At 45.5% G+C, this 18,301-nt stretch overlaps 1 protein-coding gene across 1 annotated transcript; it reads left to right on the top strand.

The window, feature by feature from the left end:
• Positions 1–7,257: 7,257 nt before the first annotated feature.
• LOC114841627 (basic salivary proline-rich protein 1-like) lies at positions 7,258–8,703 on the top strand. Its single transcript, XM_029126684.1, has one exon. The coding sequence runs from the start codon at positions 7,258–7,260 to the stop codon at positions 8,701–8,703; it is 1,446 nt and encodes a 481-aa protein (XP_028982517.1).
• The last annotated feature ends 9,598 nt before the right edge of the window (positions 8,704–18,301 follow it).

Below are 18,301 nucleotides of genomic sequence, written 5' to 3'. Positions count from 1 at the left end.
AAACCACAACCGCTATCTACTGAAGAGGTTACTCCCACCACCTCTGCTATTTCAGACACCAACCCTATACCAACCATTAGTGTCGAGAATATCGATGGTCAGAATATCGGAGACCCCCCCAAAGCTACCTCAGTTTCCGCTGTTCCTCTCCCCGGGACGACAGAGGAATCCCCGATACCTCAGCTACCTGCTCAAGCGACTCAGGAGAGTCAAACCGATCCAAAAGATACCTTGCTAAAAGTACCGGCTCCCTCGAAGGTCGTGAAACCTAGGGCTAGTCGGAAGAAAGTCAAGGTTACCGACCTCGGTACCGATAGCGACACGCACGGAGTTTCGGGAGTAGATGATGATAATCAATTTAGCGCTTCCAGTTATCAGGGTGAGAGCGAAGCCGCTATCCCTGAAGTAGTTATCCCCGGAAATCGAAACCGGGCTCCGAACGAAACCGCAATTAAAAATCAAATTCAGCTCCCTGGCGAACAAAATACCTTTCAACAAGTGTGGAACTCGCTACCTCGACAAAACGTTCCCACTTCTGCTCCATCAAATACGACCCCTGCATTCGGTGCAGCAAACGCTACCTACGGTTCAGTCCCTCATAGGGCTACCTATATGGCTGACGCAGGAATCGGCCTGAATCAGCCACATGCTACCTATGTAAACTCAAACCGAAGCCATTATGATTCGCGTCAAGCTCTCTATGACCAGAATGAGCTCCCTCCTAGGCGAAGAANGATACCTTTCAACAAGTGTAGAACTCGCTACCTCGACAAAACGTTCCCACTTCTGCTCCATCAAATACGACCCCTGCATTCGGTGCAGCAAACGCTACCTACGGTTCAGTCCCTCATAGGGCTACCTATATGGCTGACGCAGGAATCGGCCTGAATCAGCCACATACTACCTATGTAAACTCAAACCGAAGCCATTATGATTCGCGTCAAGCTCTCTATGACCAGAATGAGCTCCCTCCTAGGCGAAGAATCCGACCGTTGTATCGGGATTACGAAGGATTCGAGGATGAGTATGGGTATCAATCCAACCGCCCGCTCTCTCCCTCAACTCTCTTGAATATTATGAGACGCTGGAATATCAAATTCGGCGGATACCGTCATGAAGATGTCGAAGACTTCATCAGCCGAATCGATGAAGGCGTGAATTTTATTTCCGCGCCCGAGGACCTCGTATTAAAGGCGATCCCATTTTTTCTTGAGGGACCCGCTCTGGTATGGTATCGAGGACTCGGTGATGTAGGGACTGGCTGGCAGGAAATGCAAGAAAAGCTTCGAACCTACTTTGCGGACGCCAAATACCAAATTGCGCTCCGTAATGAAATTACTGCCCGTACTATGGGAGAGTACGAACGAGTTAGGGACTACTTTGCGTGCATGAAAGGGCTGTTCCAGAGGACCAGACCCCCATGGCCCGAAACCGAACGAGTCCGCTATGCTCACTGGAACTTATTGTTCAGATACAAGGCTCAAATTCCCGAACTCCCCGCGACCGTAGAACTACTAGAGCGCAAAGTTACAATGTACGAAAAGATTCTGGAGAGCGAAGCTCAGCGCAGACCACCTCCATGGCCAGAGGAATCACTCTGTCCTAGTTTTGCGTACCGTCCCGCTCAAGCTACCTCCAGGCTATCCACGCGCCGTGGGTGGAACTCCAATAAAACATTTAAAACCTACGTGTTGGGTGAAGTACCCAGTGATGAAGCTCTCTACTCCGAACAAGATGACGTTGGTTATGAAGAGGAGGAAATCCTGGATGTGGCCATGGAATCGCGACGTAAGACATTCGGGCGTAATCCCCAGCTATCTTCTCGTCAAGTCCCTTCCAGAACTTTGACTCGAAAATCGCTACCTTCTCCACAGGGATCTCCCCAACCAACAGCTTCTCAACCGTTAACGTCGCATCAGCTACCTTCTCAGTCGTGGCCCTATCGACAGTTACCTTTGCAACAGTTACCTTCTCCGCCATTGTCCTACCAGCAGCTATCTAATCAGGCTAGACAGCTGGGACATGCTCCCTCAGATGGTATCACTCCACCTACTTCTCAAGTCCCCCAACCCGCTCAGATCTGCCAAACAGAAGAAGTTGAAGAAAATTCAGCGAATGACCTCGCAGACCCACTATCCGGACTCCTGATGGGAGAAATATTTTGTTGGAATTGTGGTAAGGTTGGGCACAGACATCGAGATTGTACTGGCCCTCGTCGATATTTCTGCTACAAATGTGGCAAGTCGGGTGTTTCCTCGACTAACTGCACACATTGTGCATCTGCTACCTCTCAGAATCAAGGGGGGAACTCGGGAAACGCTCACTGAGACGTCATTCGCCGGTACAGGCGTCTCTTCCGGTAAAAACCCCGGCCCCAGTCAAGTTACCTCATCAAGCTCCCTCATGTTGCGGATTATGCGCCATCGAAAGTCGACTACCTTTGAGTGAACGCTACCTGGAACAAACACTACCTAAACACGTTGAACTCACTCAGACGGGGACGAATCCCAAAGATTTGACTGCCCCAGAAGAGCTACCTAACGAAGACATTCTCGTTAACGCTACCTCAGACAATAAGCCGCTATCTTTCCGTATTGAGATCGAAATCTGTGGAAAAACAATCCATGCTTTAGTAGATTCCGGTGCTTCAAGGACCTTCGCTGGCCCAGCCGGCATCAAGCTATTTAATCAGGCTAAGCTACCTTCGTTACCTGTACCTCCAAAACGCATTATCTGCGCCGCGAGTCAAGTGGAACATGTAGATTCCATAACAAAATTCGATGGAAAACTCGGGGGACGCACGATCACTGCCTCAGCGTACCTCTTTCCAAAGCTAGCGGAAGACTTCATATTAGGCCTAGATTTCCTGCTCGCCGCGCGAATTGTTATTGATTTTTTCGATCAAGCCTGGTTCTATCGGGATAAACCCGAGGAACGGTTCCCTTTCACACCGGTCGAGAGTGCCAATCGAGTAATCATGTGTTGCGGGCTCCGTACGTTAGAAAACGACGAAACCGCGCGTCTTCAAGATGTTCTCGATCAGAATATCCCGCCGCCTCCAACAGGCGCATTCGGGGTTACCTCTCTTACGTCGCACCACATTGACGTCGGTGACAGTCAGCCGATCGCTCAGAGACCTTATCACGTTACGCCAAAGTTAAGGGACGTCATGTGGAAGGAGGTAGATACCATGTTAGAGACGGACATAATTGAACCGTCCAAAAGTGACTGGTCCAGCCCCGTGGTCATGGTGAAGAAACCGAATGGGAAATATCGTTTTTGTATCGATTTCCGCAAGGTTAACGCGGTAACCAAGCGCGATGCTTATCCCATTCCAAATATGTCTGGCATACTGGACGAATTGCGACAAGCTCACTACATAACTACCTTAGATTTAAGCCAGGCATATTTTCAGATACCTTTAGCTCCCTCATCTCGCGAAATAACCGCTTTCGTAGTCCCCGGACGAGGACTCTTTCAGTTCAAGCGTATGCCTTTCGGACTCACTAACGCTCCAGCTACCTTCCAACGACTAATCGATCAAGTTATCGGGATTTCGATGTATCCGAATGTATTCGTATACCTCGATGACATAATTATCGTTACTCGTACCTTTGAGGAGCACCTCGTCTGGCTGGAGAAGGTCCTCCAGAAATTGAAAGAAGCTAACTTAGTCGTGAATCGCGAGAAAAGTCATTTCTGTCGCTCTCAAGTACGCTACCTTGGTTTCCTTGTGAATAGTGCCGGGTTACAAATCGATCCCGAAAAAGTCGATCCGGTGCTGAATTATCCCGCGCCAAAGAACTTGAAACAGCTGCGTAGATTCCTTGGCATGGCTTCCTGGTATAGGCGATTCATACCTAAATTCGCTACCTGCGCTCAACCGTTAACCAAATTATTGAAAAATGATCAGACATGGGAATGGTCTAGCGATCAGGAACTTGCCTTTGCTACCTTGAAAGCTCACTTAACTTCTGCTCCAACACTAGCATGCCCAGATTTCGACAAGCCGTTTGTCCTTCAGACTGATGCTAGTGGTGTAGGTCTTGGAGCCGTGCTCACTCAAGAAATAGATGGAGAGGAACGCGTCATAGCTTACGCGAGTCGCTCCCTAACCGACGCCGAACGAAACTATACCGTAACCGAACAAGAATGCCTTGCGGTCATATGGGCAATCAAAAAGTTCCGTTGTTACCTTGAAGGTTATACCTTCACCGTCATCACGGACCATAGCTCCCTACGTTGGTTAAATAACTTGAAGAACCCGACGGGAAGACTCGCTAGATGGGCTTTAGGACTCATGGAGTACGACTATACCATCGTTCATCGTAAGGGCGCGCTGCATCACGTCCCTGATGCGCTATCTCGAGCTCCAGAGGGATTAGTCAACCCTGAAGAGGAGACTCTTGCTACCTTTCGTGCACTTTTAGCTACCTTTAAGGAAACGAAAGACAAGTGGTATAAACGTCGATACCGAGATGTTCAACATGCTCCCTATAAGTTCCCTGATTATAAAATTGCTGACGATCGACTGTATATCCACCGTCCGAATCATTTCATAAGTACCGAGTTAGACGATTTAGATGCGTGGAAACTTGTGCTACCTAACGAGCTGCGGAAACAGGCGATGAGAGAAGCTCATGAGCTACCTCAATCTGGTCACTTAGGTATCGATAAAACCTATCGACGGGTTTCTCTCAAATATCACTGGCCCTCAATGCTAAATGACATCACTACCTTTGTCAGTCACTGCGCTACCTGTCAAAAATGTAAAGTCGAACAAACCGTTCCTGCAGGACTGATGGGTCGAAGGGTCATTGAAGAACCTTGGACCACGATCGCCGCAGATATCATGGGGACAATAACCCCTAGCAAATCCGGTTTTCGCTACATCCTCGTAATCCAGGATCTATTTACCAAGTGGATTGAAGTTGTTCCCTTGCGTTCGGCCACTGGTAAAAAGATTCGCGAAGTGATCGAACACCAAGTTATCTCTAGATGGGGAACCCCCCGAGTATTGCTCACTGACAATGGGACTGAATTCGTGAACCGTGATATTCGCGCTCTTGCGGAAATGACCGGGATGGAGCACAAGACAACTCCAGCGTACCATCCGCAAGCGAATCCCGTCGAGCGCGTCAATAGAGTCATCAAAATGATGCTGCGAGCGTTTACTGGGGAAAATCAAAAGCAGTGGGAAGCTCACTTACACGAGTTTAGGTTCGCATACAACACTGCTCTCCACAGCTCCCTACAAAGCACTCCTGCTGTCGCTAATTTTGGTCGAGAGCCAGCTGCAGCTATCTCTCTGCGCCGCGAAATCGAAGGTGAAGTTGAGATCGTTCCGCGGAATCCCGGGGAATGGCTTCAACGTATGTCGCGATTAGATTCATTGCGACGAGTTTTCACTCATGCGTTGACAGAGGCTCAGAATCGCCAAGCTCACTATTACAATCTACGTCGCCGAGATCAAGAATTTGAAGTCGGAGATGTAGTCTTACGAAAATCGCACCCGCTATCTAACGCCTCGAAACAGTTCTCTGCATCATTAGCGCAACCCTTCGAAGGACCATTCGTGATCTCGAAAAAGATTTCGCGCACTCGTTATGAGCTCTCTGATATGTTAGGAAAGTTCAAAGGGGAAATTTCGATCCAAGATCTCAAACGGTATCGACTTCCCCTAGAGGAAAAATAATATAGAAAACTTCTTCGTCGGCATGGCGCTACCTAACATACTCTGCCTGTAAGCCGGAATATCTATGCTCCCTTCAGAAAAATGAAGTTTCTATGCTTTCGCCATGGCGCTACCTAACATACTCTGCCTGTAAGCCCGAATATCTATGCTCCCTTCAGAAAAATAAAGTTTCTATGCTTTCGGCATGGCGCTACCTAACATACTCTGCCTGTAAGTCCGAATACCTATGCTCCCTTCGGATAAACTATACATGGCTTTTCGGCATGGCGCTACCTAACATACTCTACCTGTAAGTCCGAATACCTATGCTCCCTTCGGATAAACTATACATGCCTTTTCGGCATGGCGTTACCTAACTCATTCTGCCTGTAAGCCCGAATATCCATGCTCCCTTCAGAAAAATGAAGTTTCTATGCTTTCGGCATGGCGCTACCTAAATGACATTGCCTATAAGCCCGACTACTTGTGCTTCCTCTCCTCAGACAAACTATCTATGATTTTTCGGCAGAACGCTACCTGAAATTCATGTCCGTAAGCCCGACAAATAATGCTCCCTCTATACAGGCAATTCACGCTCTCTATAAACTGATCATTTACACTCCCTACACATGCTTCGGTTGCTACTTGCATGACGTTAACTTACGCTACTTCTCCCTATGCTACCTTTGCCATCAGACCAGCTCTCCTTCACGCTTGCGCAAACCACCGAGGCCCATCTCATCTCTAACCCCTCTACTAACTTCTAGGAGGCGGGAATACCAGAGAACCCACTAACCAACCCGCTTGGTGTTGTGCGGGAAAGTTTCAGTCTCCCGAGGGAGGTGATCGAGTAACCACCACCCCACGCCATGAAAGAAAAGCCACCAAAGTCAACCCAGCTACCTGCGGCCTCTGGACTTCCTACTACCGCTCAAGAGTCGTCCTCCAGCGACCCACAACCATCGGGAAATCCGGGAAAGACAGACATACCGGCTTTAGCAGGTCGGGCGGAGGACACCACCGGCCCCCTAATGACTGGACTGGACTTGGCGATGGCCGAACTCTCACCATTTCAAACTCAGCTGGACTCGTTGGACCAGACCCGACCTGGTCTCAAACACGACCTCGTCATGGCGGTACTCAGAGCGTCCACCAAACTATCACTGGCCCGGGAGTCCATGACAGATGGGCTGAGTAGCAGCTACTCCCCTCTTAGTGGCCGCAGCCGGACGTCAAGTGAGGCGAGTGCCCTGATGGATGACCAGGGCGAGCGAGGAACCATAACCGGGTCGAGCCCAACCAACGCCCCCCATGGTCCCGCAAATACGCATCACGGGAAGACCCCAAAATCGAGGAAAACCCCCAAAATGATCTCCACGAGACCCTGTAGGGTGGAGGTCGTAAGGACACCGATCAAAGTCTCGATCCCGTTGGAAAAATTGAGCAGTCTGACCCTGGCCGCCGTCAGGGAGACACCACCACGAGCAGCTTCAGGGGACGGGGAGACCGACATCTTGTAAGTGGATCTCACCGAGGAGGACAAAAAGCTGGGTGCCTCCCTGGAATCGTTGCCGAATCCAGCCATGCCAGTCACGCCAGGTGTACTGCCGGTCACCACGGCTAGGGCACCACAGTTTCGCCCCGTCAGAGCAGTACGTCCATCACGTAGCTACCCAAATCTGTTGGCAGGACGAGCAGAGGAAACCCCGGCTTTAGCTACAGCGCCCGCCACTCAAACTTCAGGGGCCCTCGAACGAGAGGAGACGAATCGGAAACTCACGGGTGTACAAGGAGCGGCACCTCAGGCTGATAACGCCGTCCTCGGGCCGAATCTACAACCGCCTCCCACTCCGGCACCGGCGGCACCACTAACGCAGCCCCCCCAGAATCTCACCCAACCGAGGTCTGTACCTCCGGGTCTGATGCCAGTGGTTGAACTAATCGCAACACCAGTTTCCAGGGGGGCAGTACCAAAAACCTGTCCATCCACCAGTAACGCCAACGACTCCACATCTGGACACACCACCACACCACCCGTGATCACCATCGACGAAGACCTCGAGGACACCGAGGAGCCGGGGGAATATCCCCTCCCCTGGTGGGCCACCGAGGAACAGGACCCGGACAACGCAGGGGGTCCAACCCTGGAAACAACACCCGCCACTATACATCCAGATGACAAACCGACTCGTGCAGATTGGGATTTCCAGCCACACTGCTACAACTGTAACTCCCCGGATCATCGCCGCCAACAATGCCCCAAACCTCGCATCATAGTGTGTTACAGTTGTGGGCGCAAAGGGGTCGCCACGAAAACGTGCCCCCATTGTGGAGATCAGTGGAGGGCAGCCGGACCCTACGTCCCAGCACTGGGGCGTAACGTACCTCGTGTGAAGTTACAGACTCGAGCTCCACCAAGCGATACAGCTGCCGAAACTCCACAAACTAGGAAGCGCATCAAGCGTCAGAAGCACCCCCAGGCTGTCAAGACATCGAAGCCTACCGCCTCACCGAAGACCCTACGAGGTGGGCCCCTTCCCTCGCCACCACCTAGACCAGAGGAACGTTGGGCATATCATACACCCTCCTACGAGGCTAGGAGACTTCAAGGATCTCCACATCAGTCCGGAGATTCCCAGGAATATGGAGGACGTTCCCAACGTCCCCCGGTGCAGTATCATGCCTTCTCACAGGAGCGGGGCTATGAGTATAGACCCCAGCAAGAGGAGTACCCACCGCTGGGGGGAAACAGAACGTGGGGAAGACCCCACGAAGGCGCGGATTGGCGTCGAGAGGAACCACGTCGAGGGCGAGGAGGACTACCCGACCCTCGCTACGAACCAGAACTGAGGGGTTACCGTGAGCCACCCCAGGACTACTATGGGTCAACGAGAGATCACGACCTCCCCTCGAGGGATCAGGGACGCAGAGGCCGGGGGGAAGGACCCAGGTACCCTCCTCGAGACCGTGAGTATGACCCCGACTACTCACTCAGGGGACCAGAGCCACCACCACCCGGCTACTGGTAGGACGCTCGTCTGGCAGGAGTAAGGCCGCTCCATAAGACCAACTGCTACCTTACGCTACCTATGCAGGGGCCAATACATGGTAACCCTCGTCCAATGCTACCTCAGTGTTACTGTCACGCTACCTGAATAAGTATAAGATTGACAAGCGGGCCGGACCCGCCAATGGAACGAGGTGTTCACTCGGGAAATTTATTTTTTGTTGGATATTTCTCTTTTCGTTTGCTTTAAATTTTCCTGTGTTGATTTTTTTTTTTTTGGTTGTCAACTCCTTGGTTTTTTTTTCTTTGGGACCCAATAGAACCCCTGACACATCGCCCTATTTTGTTTCTTTTTTTTGTGTAGAGATAAGACATCTCTTTCACTTTTGTTATCTTTTCCCATTCTACTTCGAATGTACTATGAACCCACATGCTGACGCCGTCCAGAATGGCTATCTTTGTTGTTTTTCATTTCCTCATGTACCTTAAATATCTCGAAATCGTGGGAATAAAGAAAATTTCTTGCTAACTCTCAGGTAATATCAGTACCCTTTATTTTGGGAAAAGGTTCTTCGTGGGCATGGGTTCGTTTGATTTCAGTGCTCAAGAACGACATACCACGGATACCTCAGACCTAGAAACCCAGTCAGGACTGAAAGTAACGAGTGGGAACCCTCGGACGACCCCGCAACTCTGGACTCAACGCAGCAACTCTCGACAAAGGTCTAAGCCGACACGGAAACGTCAAAAGGCGGGGGGCTGTGACGAAATTCCAGGCGAATTCGTCACCTGCGGAACTCCAGGGTATTTATGTATAGAAAGAGAGAGAGAGAGAGAGAGAGAGAGAGAGAGAGAGAGATTATAAACCGTTACCTTCTTGTCGTGATAAAAATCTATACGGAGATTAGAGCTACCTGCTACCTTAACTCTACTTCAGAGCTACCTTAAGTTCGGAAAACTACTTAAATTGACTACCTATCGCGTGAATCGATTCCCTAAAATTTTAGAACAATATTCATTAAATAACTTCATTAAATAAACCAGATATTTTGCAGATATTTCTTTTTTTCGAGTCATTTTTGTTGAGTTAAAGTTTAGTAATTTTGAGATTTTCCTACGTAAATTCGGTTAAGGATCAGGATATCACCGTGGAATATTTGGCCAAGATAATGTGCTACCCAGTGTTTCCCGTAACCCTTTTTGGTTTGTCGATAGAGTGAGTACATAGGTCGAGTTGAAATGCTTGCGCTCCCTTGAGCGAGAGTGTTAGGGCTTTCAGTTGGAAGGCCGTGGAGACGATCCCAGTCGTCGAAACGGATCGCCATTGGGTTTTTAATTTAGTTAAGTTGCGTTTGCGTTTGAGTTTTCGTTGGTAAAGTCCTAATTCCTCTCCGGAGAGTGCCCTCTGTAGATAAGCTACCTTATTCCGGTCGTAGACGGAGTGAAGACCCGCTCCGCCATCTCAGTTTCACGTTGAGTTCAAGTAATTACAGTTTTGTTCAATTAAAATAATTAAAATCAATCATAGGAGAATTTAAATTTAAATCTTTAAATACTTCGCGCACAATTACCCCGGGAATCGATAGTTCGCGTCTCCGGCACTCGAGTCAGCACCGTACGGGGCTAGTCTCCCCCAGACTCCCCACCACTATGCAACAGGCCCGAGCGGACACACGCGATAGTCGCCATTACAGTATCCACCCGGACGACTAAGAGTGAGGTACGAGTCGATTTAGCTCCCTGAACAAGTTCTCTTTCGAGGTAATTATCGAGGCCCCGTGATCCAAATTCAGTCAAAATCAACGCTCCAGACCATGGTAAGTACTCGTGTACTTATTTAGAGGTGATTAACAGTGAATTAGTGCGTTTTTCGATAAAGCAGTTGGACCACGCGGAATGGCGTCGCTACCTCTCGGAATGACGCCAACACCGATACTCATGGTTTGAAGGACAGAAAACTCTTCAAACAAACCTAAATGCTCCCTGGAAGCTACCTGAGATTATTTAAATGATAATTACGCTACCTGAATAAATCCGAATAGTAATAGGGCTACCTACCGTAACTTTTAGGCTAAATTTCATGCTTTAGGCGTCTCGCTACGGCGATTGATGCAACTCGCTACCTACTTCATTGCTACCTTTTTGCTTGCTACCTTTTTTCGCTCTCTTTACGTAATTATTCTACGCTACCTATTTCTTTATATTTCTCCGACTCACGAGAGTTCTGGAGGAAAAATGATGCTACCTGAATTGTTCTGAAGCTACCTTTTTCGCGTTTTAATGCTCTCTAGCGTTCGTTGAGTTTTGGATTCCGGTTGGGCATGGGGACGCTATCTTTTTAGTTATCTTTACTTTATGGTTGGAATCCAGAACAATAAAATTATCTAAGCTCTCTTACGTTCATGAATAAGCTACCTATTATTTTGGAAATTATTGGAGACCGTAAGCTACCTATTTTCATGGAGAAAACCTCCATTTCCGGGTTAGAAACGCTCCTTTCCGGTAAATCAGCCACGTGGCTGATTCAAGCTCCCTAGCTCATTTTTGCTACCTTTTCGGTGAATGAGATTCCCGATTTTAATGGGTTACAAATGGCATAAGAATTAAGTAAACCATTACAAAGGCGCTCCATAATTCGTAATTCGATTAATTACAGTCGAAAATAAGAAAAATTAGTACCTTTTCGTGAGCTCCCTTTTTTTTTTTATTTCGCGTAGTTACCTCATCCGTTCTCTCTCTCGCACGTACGCTACCTTCCTATAGTCTCTCTCTCTCGGATTCGTGTTCCCCTCGTGGACAATACCTTTGCTTCTCTCTATCAGCTTTGGATTGGGATCGCTTTCTTTTTCATACTTAAAATTATTATTCGCATCTTTTGAGTCCTTTTGGAGTTTAATGGATCATTTCAGAGCATTTAAAATTATTTTGAGTCACATTCATGTAATTTTGTGTTTGTACGAATTTACGATTTTGTATTAATATCGGCAATAGCGAAACACGTCAGTACAATTGTGTTTATTATTCAATGTCGACCTTACCTATCCCGTTTGGAATTTAAGACATTGGTTTATTGGTTTCTCGATCGATGATTGGTTTTGTTAATTGATGTTCTCGTCCACGAATCCACCCCTCTCTCCACGACCCGCACACTGAGCAGCCGAGTAAATCCCGTACCCTCGTAATCCACATTTCTGCGTATGGTTTGCGATATGTTTCTTGTCGTTATTGGATTTTTGGGGATAATCAGTATTTAGTTTTAAGAAAATACAGTTCCGTTTGTGGTTTGTCGATTCCGCGTTGCTAAAAATCGGCTGGCGCCCTAAATAGACGAAGTAAGGATTGGATGAGCTGCTGATTGTTCCCGGAGTCCAGTTTTAGCGTTAAGGTTTTTGGCGTTTCAGACTTGTCGGATTGCGAGAACGAAGGTAATGAGTTGGCCGTGTTTGGATAATCGAGACTTCTGGGTTAGGGTTTATTGAGTATTTGTTGAGGCCAAAGAAAAATCATTACATATTTGATACTCTCGTTGTGTCCACCCTTCTCTACGGAATACAAACATGGGGTCCGTATCAGAGCGGTGAAATCGAAAGGATTCAGACCGATTATTTCAAAAGGATTTTCTTAGTTCCTAGAAACACCCTAGTTTATCATATCCGCCTGGAGTTGTGTATTCAATCCCTGGCTTTACGTGCCCTGATCTTTATCTGGGATCGGATCAGAAACATTTTGAAAATGAATAAAAAAAGATGATCCTATATCTGCCTGATGGAGACAATTCGACTATCCCGAGTTCCAACCTGCAAGGAGAAATTCAATTGGGTTTCCAATGTGAACTCTATTTTCACCTCGGTAGGTTTCCCTGACATGTTTGATTGCTTGGACTCTTGTTTTTGGCTAGACCAGAGATAGAATTTCATTGACGCAATTCTTCTAAATTTGAGATCTTCCAACTATGAAGACTACCTACGCTAAAGCTCGTCCCAGATTCAGTTAATACGTCGTTTCTCGGATACCACAGCCGATTATCTGTTCTTCAGAGGGGGAATCCATGTTACCAGAATTGCCATCCAGCTAAGACTCGCGAACAACTACATAAATTGCAGGAATTTCTGACAAGCGGAATTTCTGACAAGGGGACGATCCATAAGCTGACTCCATGCTCTCAGTGCCGGTACTGCTGCCTGAACACGTTGGAGTCTGTGGAGCTCGTCCTCCTACACTGCCCGTCCTATAAGATGCAGCGGGAAAAGCATCTCAGCGGACTAACAGCAGGCATCCCTCATTCAATCCACCTTCTCAGAATCCTCTCAATCCCCACCCGCAGACACCTCCTGTCTCTTCACAACTTGATGTCTGAAATCCTCTCGGTAAGATCATCCCTCCCCGTCATACCCCCTGCTGACCTTGGCCCTCTAGCACGTTCTAGTACTCGATCTCATCTAAATTGATTTGATATCTCACTCTGAGTTCTGTACCAGGTATAGCTGTTTGCCTAGCTCTGTCTACATTTTGCAGTTGCCTGATCTACTTAGCTATAATTCTTATCAATTTGCCTTGTTTACTATTTTGAGTTACCATTCCAGAAATTATTGTGGAACAATTTACTTATATATTTAAATATTATTTTGATTATCAATTATTCCTACTTGCTAGCATGCGGCGCTGTACCTTTAACTCTCTTTTTTTTGTACCATGTCATGCACCCTCTTGCTATCAGAGAACTCTGTAATGTCTCCAAAAGCAATAAATACATACCTACATACGTACATACAAATTAACAAAATTACATTTTGAAGGATGGATAATTTGAAGCTCATTCAAAGCTCAGTTTCTACGCTGATAAAACTTTTGCTGTCGATGTCTTTCTCAAGAAAAAAATCTTATGTTGTTAACTTTTCTCAGCAGGAGACTACTTCAAAAATTTAAAAAAAAACTGGTTCCAACATTGAATGATTTAAATAATAAAATTTAAATTTAAATTTAAATTTCAATTTCAATTTTAATTTTAATTTAATTTGAATAGTTTTTCATGCTCACCAAAAAAAATCGGCTAATGCAGTTTTTTTAAAAAGGTGTTTATGCTAGATTTTTTGCACATTGGCTGTAAAAATGGATAATAAATTAACAAAATTACATTTTGAAGGATGGATAATTCGAAGCTCATTCAGAGCTCATTTTCTACGCTGATAAAACGTTTGCTGTCGATGTCCTTTTTTAGAAAAAAATCTTATATTGTTCACTTTTCTCAGCAGGAGAGTACCTCAAAAATAAAAAAAAATGTAGTTCCAACATTGAATAATTTAGAGCTCATTAGGAGCTAATTTTTCATGCTCATAAAAATAAATCGGCTAATGCACTTTTTTTAAAGGTGTTTATGGCACTTTTTGCGCACATTGGCTAGAAAATAGTTGGAAAATTAAGAGATTTACCTTTTGAAGAGTGGATAATTTGAAGCTCATTAAGAGCCTATTTTATATCATTTGTTTGTTTTTTTTCATTAATGCTATTTTTGCAAATACAGGAACGTGTGCGTGCTTCGTCCTATGCAATTGGTAGAAAAATGACTTGAAAATGAACCAAATTTATTCTTCATGATTGAAAGGTTCAAAGTTCATTAGAAGCTCATTTTTCATGCTCACAAAAATGTACCGGCCTATGCAGGTTTTTTTTAAAGGTGTTTATGCTAGATTTTTCGCAAATTGGCTGTAAAAATAGATAACAAATTAACAGAATTTCATTTTGAAGAATGGATAATTTGAAGCTCGTTAATAGCTCATTTTCTAGCTGATAAAACCTTTCCTGTCGATGTTTTTTTGTAGAAAAAAATCTTATGTTGTTAAAGTTTCTCAGCAGGAGAAAGTCTTCCCTCTGAAATCAAAACTCATTGGAGACTGGTAATGGAACCCGTTAACCAATCAAAACCCTGGACCCTTTTAATCATTCCACCAGTCATTAACACGTCCAAATAATACATAAATATATTGACGTATGGGCTTTGCACATTATATCGCACTTGATAATGTAATGAACGGTTAATGAATGAATGATTTTCACAGCAGTTACAATAGAGACGTTGATTAAGTTTTGAATTTTCTCATACTGGGCTCGCTGATTACCGATGGCGGCGCAATCCTCGCCAAGCAATATGGAGGGCTGACGGTGAAAGCACTTCGAATTGGAGCTCGGCACCGCACGTTCTCCGACTCTTTTATTTCTCCCATGTGTATTTTTGCAATACTCACGGATTATGATGTTGACATTAACGTACGAGGAGGTTTTTGATTTCTGTGGGAGTACAACAAGCTACAGAAATATTCGGGAGTACCAAAACATTCTCAATTCGGGAAATTTGGTCTTGTGCGGTGCGTCAACAAAAACTATTCGTGCTATCCAGCTATTTCCTTTGTGCTTAAAAACCAATGGAATCAGTGAAAAACCACATGCGATCACAAGAAATTCTGTATGAAATTCAAGTAATGCTGTATGCTGTATCCCTGGCGAAGGGGTATCCATGTAGTTGAATGGATGTTTCCAGGGATGCTTACATGGATGTTGGTTTGGGGTAAAAAACGCCTAAAATGACTGAAATAGGGTTTCAAAAATAATTAAAAAAATAAAGATGAGTAATTTGTTACAATTCAACCCCTTTAGTTGGTTAATTGCAATAAATACGAAAAAATTATTGATAGCGTGAGAAGGCTCGATGTGGGAATGCCGTGGGATGGCGGCAGTGTCGACTTCTTGACTGGGTCGGTCAAGTCGGCAGCGTTTGGCGGGAGAATGTTGCTGAATTTGAAATGTTATAATTTGAAATGTTCTAACCAGGGTCCGGAACTTCGCCCGATTACGATTGTCAATAACAATTGAATGATTGTTGATAACAATGGTAATCACATGAAGTTCGGGGCCCTGGTAATAATATAAATACTAATATTTCGGATTTTCAGTGACCCTTATCTATGACCGTCACCGTGATCATTATTTTTACCCTCATTCTGACCTTTATTTCGACCCTTATTTTTGACATTCATTATAATTACTATTTTTGATCCTCATTGTAAACCTCATTGTGAACCATATTTTTAACCCTCATTTTTGACACTAATCCTAACCCTTATTTTTGACCCTCACTCTGACTACTATTCGTGACCCTTATTATAAACCTTATTTTTGAGCTTCACGCTGACAACTATTTTTGACCCTCATCATGAACCTCATTATGACCCTTATTTTTTTCCCTCTCTCTGACCCTTATTTTTACCCTCATTGTTGACCCTCATACTGACCAGTATTTTTGACCCTCATTATGACCCTTATTTTTTACTTGCTCTCGGACCCTTATTTTTGACCCTCACTCTGATTAGTATTTTTGACCTTCATTTAGACCCTTTTTTTCGAGCCACATTATGACACTAATTTTTACCCTCTTCCTGACCCTCACTTTTGACCCTTATTATGACCCTCATTTGTTATATGTATTCATTGTAACTAGTATTTTTAACATTCATTGCAACTAGTATTTTTGACCCTCATTATGAACCTCATTATAACCCATATTTTTAACCCTCATTTCTGACCCTCATTTTTAACTTTCATCCTGACCCTTATGGTAAACCTTATTTTTGAGACTTACTCTGACCCTCATTTTTTATCCTCCTTCTAACTAGTATTTTTGACCCTCATTATGAACCTCATCATGACCCATATTTTTAACTCTCATTTCTGACCCTTGTTTCTTACCCACTCACTGACTGGTATTTTTGACCCTCATCATGACCCTATCTTTGACTCCCATCCTGACACCGATTTGTGACCCTCATTATGAACCTCATTTCTGACTTTTTCTGACACTCATTATGAACCTTATTTTTGACACACCCTGAACTTCATTTGAGACCCTTATTTTTGACCCTCATTCGGACCTGTATTTTTAATCGTAATTCTGACTATTTTTTTTACCGTCATTATGAACCTCATTATGCCCCTTATTTCTGACCTCGTTTTCTGACCCCTCGTTTTTGACCCTCATCCTGACCTTTATTTTTTAGCCTCATTCGGACCCTTGTTTTCGACCCTTTTACCATAATTCAGGCTATTATTTTTGACCCTTATCTTTGACCTCCCTTCGGACCGGTATTTTTGACCCGCATTAAGAACCTGATTTGTGAGCTTCATCCTGGCCCGCTCTTTGACCATTATTCTGAACCTTAACTCTGACCCGCATTTCGAACATTATTGCGAAACCGTTGTCTGAACCTTATTTCTGACCCCTACTCCGGCACTTTTTTGCTCCTCAATTTGACACTTTTATCTAACTTTCATTCCTCACCCAAATCCGAGGCCATTTAGTGTCCAGAATTTTGGCCCTCATTAGCGACCTACAAGAAGTCCTCGTTTTCGCACCAAAAAAACTCTTTATACATGGTTTTCATCGTTACGTCCTCCGCAAAAAATAATAACCACCCCCCTCCCCCCCCCTGCAGCCACGAGATTGGGAAATTTCGTTTCAATTAGGACAAATTATAACTAAGGCCGGAGACTTCATTTACGAAAACGGCTATTATCAGAAGTTGGCTCCAAATAGGTCATTGAAGTAAGCGACAAGTAGGGTTGGGAAGAAATTGAAACATTGATGTTGGAATTTGTCATAATTCATTGATTGGAGGGTTATTTTGTTGACGGAGTGAGGAAAAGCGTTTGAACGTGAATTGGGTGTTTTGAAGAGGGTCAGTGGGAGATCTCGGTGATTTCTTAGGGTTAACTTACCAGGAGAGCTATCGGGTTCTTTCAAAAGGGGATTAATGGAGGCCATGGTCGAGGGGAGATCTTGCCGGTCAGTTCCCAGGACTGCCCGCAGGGTATTTTAAGNTTATCCCCTCAAACCTACTTTGAGAAATGTTCCCGAGATTTCTCCGGAATTTCGTTCCAACCATACTTTCGAGATCTCCTCTTGACCACACCCCTATTGACTCCTGGAAGTAACCTCAAAGAACCCCTCGGGATGTCCCCTTCATCATACACTCCTTGGCAAATCCTAAAAAGATCCAGAGAGCAATCCCCAAAAGTGATCTTCAAAATCACCCGAGATCTGCCCTTGACGATCCCCTTCAATAATCCACTCCAGAAAGACCCTCAGAGCTCCCCTGGAAAGTCAACCCCAAAAAACTTCCAAGATCTCCCCTCGAGTATACCTTTCATCAATACCCCCTCGAAAGGCCCTGAAAGTTCCTCTTGACCATATCCCCCATTGACCCCTCTCCCTAGAAAGATTCTGGGAGCTGTCCTAGAGCTGTCCTGGAGAGTTACCCTCAATAAAACCCTGAGATCTCCCCTTGTTCTTATCCCCATCGAGTCCCCCCTGGAAAGACCCTGAGAACTAATGCGGAAAGATACCCTTCAAAAACCTCCCCGAGATCTCCCCATGATCATCCCCTCCATTGACTCGCCTCCCCCTGAAATGACCCAGAGAGCTGCCCTAGAGAGTGACCCCCAAAAAACCTCGATATCTCCCCTTACCATACCCACCACTGATCCCCACTCCCCCTAGAAAGATTCTGAGAGATGCCCTGGGAAGTTATCCCCAAGAAACCCCCAAGATCTCTCCTTGACCATACCCTCCA

The sequence above is a fragment of the Diachasma alloeum genome, unplaced genomic scaffold, assembly GCF_001412515.2.
Source record: "Diachasma alloeum isolate Michigan unplaced genomic scaffold, Dall2.0 Dall_scaffold_01262, whole genome shotgun sequence".
NCBI lineage: Eukaryota > Metazoa > Arthropoda > Insecta > Hymenoptera > Braconidae > Diachasma > Diachasma alloeum.
The sequence above is the reverse complement of the archived record's forward strand: the minus strand, read 5'-3'. Positions and strand labels throughout refer to the sequence as shown.